Below are 2,655 nucleotides of genomic sequence, written 5' to 3'. Positions count from 1 at the left end.
CCTGAGGAGATCTGAAGAGGGTGTCAGATCCCCTGGAACCGGAATTATGGACAGTTGTTACTGGGAATTGAACCCGAGTCCTCTGCAAAAGCAGTCAGTGCTCTTAACCGCTGAAACATCTATCCAGCCCTAGGTTTAAATTATAAAAGACACTCAGCGCAACGATATATGAACACCGAGCATTCAGAGGAAAACCTCAGTTGTTAATAAATACTTTTCTTCATGGTTTTTTGTTAATGTATATCCTAATGATAATGAGACTACATATTTATAAATGTGTTTCTATCTTCATCACAGCTTTCAGGGGGAAATGACTCCACTGAACCATGGTTCTCCCGGGGGATGGAAACAGCACTGTAGTGACAGAATTCCTTTTACTAGGTTTGACCGATGACCCGGACCTTCAAATCACCCTCTTCATCATCATCCTGTGCATCTACCTGGTAACCTTGTCTGGAAACCTCAGCACCATTCTGCTAATTAGAGTCTCTCCTCAGCTGCACCACCCCATGTACATTTTTCTGAGCCATTTGGCTTCTACTGACATTGGCTACTCATCTACTGTCACCCCAAAAATGCTTGCTAACTTCCTGGTGGAGAGGAATACCATCTCCTACCTTGGGTGTGTCATCCAGCTTGACTCAGCTGCTTTCTTTGGGACAGTTGAGTGCTACCTTCTGGCTGTCATGGCTTATGATCACTTTGTGGCAATCTGTAGCCCACTGCTTTATTCAACCAAAATGTCCACTCATGTCTCTGTTCAGTTACTTATAGGAGCTTACATGGGTGGTTTTATTACTGCTTTCTCCGGCACCTTTGCCTTTTTTTCTTTTGTCTTCTGTGGATCAAACAGAGTCAATCACTTTTTCTGTGATTTTGCACCTTTAGTTGAACTCTCCTGTTCTGATGTCAGTGTCTCCACAGCTGTTACCACATTTTCTGCAGGCACTGCTCTTCTGATCACAGTGTTGGTCATAGGCATCTCCTACACCTACATCCTCATCACCATCCTGAAGATGCGCTCCACTGAGGGCCGCCAGAAGGCCTTTTCCACCTGCACCTCCCTCCTCACTGTAGTCACTCTGTTCTATGGGACCACCACATTCATTTACGTGATGCCCAAGTCCAGCTACTCCACTGATCAGAACAAGGTGGTGTCTGTGTTTTATACGGTGGTGATCCCCATGTTGAACCCCCTTATCTACAGTCTGAGGAATAATGAGATTAAGGAAGCTCTGAAGAGACAACTTGTTAAAAAATTATATTCGTAGAGATGTCTGCTCATTTGTAGAGTTTGATGTAGTACTGATACTCCTTAGGCAATCTTAATTAAAAGTTGATAATCTCTTGTTAAAAAAATAAGTTCTACCAGGTGTGGTGGTGGACGACTGTAGTCCCAGCACTCGGGAGGCATAAGCAGGCAGATCTCTGTAAGTTTGAGGCTAGCCTGGTCTACATAGCCAATTCCAGATATCTGGGCCTGTAGGGAGACACTGTCTCAAAAATATGAAAAATAAATAAATAAATAAAATATATTCTGATAAATATTTAGGTAAGTATGCAGATTTTTAGCAATATTAATTATATATATATTCTCTGCACCAATTTGCAAATTATAAATTCACAGTGAGTTACATTTAACAAATTTTATGTATACTTGAGAATTGATATATGCATTTCAACTGGAAAATTCGTAGTGGTCAGGAAAATACTAAATGATCATGGTGGGAGGATGCTTCATGGCAAGGGAGATCATATGCAGAGATGTAAAGCAGAAAGGGAATTATTGAGTATGAGGGTAAAATATAGTGGAGAATGGGAGTCAGGATAGAGGCGGGTGTGTGAAGAGGGATAACTAATACTAACAGCCTTCAGAAAAAGTCATATGGAAACTTAGCACTATAGAAGATTCTTAAATATACACATATACATTATAAAAAGAGATTAAATGGAATTAGTTTATAGCAGGGTGCATGCCCCTACTAAACACCATAGACGTGTAAAGAAAAAGTCCAGAGCAAGGAATGGACACACTCTTTTGAAATTGTTGAGCAGGGTCAGTCCTATGTGCACTCAAACTACAATATCAAACTGTACTAATACTTTGGTGACCTAAGTGTTACCAGAGAAAACAAACAATTTCTGATTAGATTTGAGGTCCGCTTTGCAAGATGGTGTCCATATCTTACACTGAGATCAGAACTAGCAACTTGTGGCTAGACAAGTCACAAGCCACAGGAAAAGAGCCAACTAATATTATTTTGCTAAATAAACATAGTGCTAAACCAACTCCTAACAACTTATCATCAATTCCATAGACTAATGCATCTTTCCAGTCTTACTAGAGAAGCTTCCTCATGCATCATATGGTGATTTACCCAAGACACACAACTGTGCAGTGTACGGACAGTAAGAACCTGCGTAGTGCTTATCTCTCACAGATATCTATATCATACTTCTGCCTCCCTAGGCTAAGGAATCACTGTGGAAGAGGGGACAGAATGATTCTAAAAACCAGAGGCATTGGATGACCAAATAGTGAAAATAGAAAATAGTGGCCACTGATAGGTGATAGGAGGGGAGAATCCATCTTCTTTAAGAGTGTGACTCTGGGTAGGTTAACCAGGTTCTAGTCGATGAACCATATTGGAAGAC

General features: G+C 40.8%; 1 protein-coding gene across 1 annotated transcript; it reads left to right on the top strand.

The window, feature by feature from the left end:
- Positions 1 to 326: 326 nt before the first annotated feature.
- On the top strand, positions 327 to 1,271 carry LOC103732414 (olfactory receptor 502-like). Its single transcript, XM_008830986.1, has one exon. The coding sequence runs from the start codon at positions 327 to 329 to the stop codon at positions 1,269 to 1,271; it is 945 nt and encodes a 314-aa protein (XP_008829208.1).
- Positions 1,272 to 2,655: the final 1,384 nt, after the last annotated feature.

This window comes from Nannospalax galili, unplaced genomic scaffold (genome assembly GCF_000622305.1).
Source record: "Nannospalax galili isolate Female #2095 unplaced genomic scaffold, S.galili_v1.0 scaffold2155, whole genome shotgun sequence".
In the NCBI taxonomy this organism is placed as follows: domain Eukaryota; kingdom Metazoa; phylum Chordata; class Mammalia; order Rodentia; family Spalacidae; genus Nannospalax; species Nannospalax galili.
The sequence above is the reverse complement of the archived record's forward strand: the minus strand, read 5'-3'. Positions and strand labels throughout refer to the sequence as shown.

What these genes read in the sequence shown, in the direction of transcription:
- LOC103732414 (XM_008830986.1), top strand. Translation starts at nt 327, where the DNA reads ATGGTTCTCCCGGGGGATGGAAACAGCACTGTAGTGACAGAATTCCTT.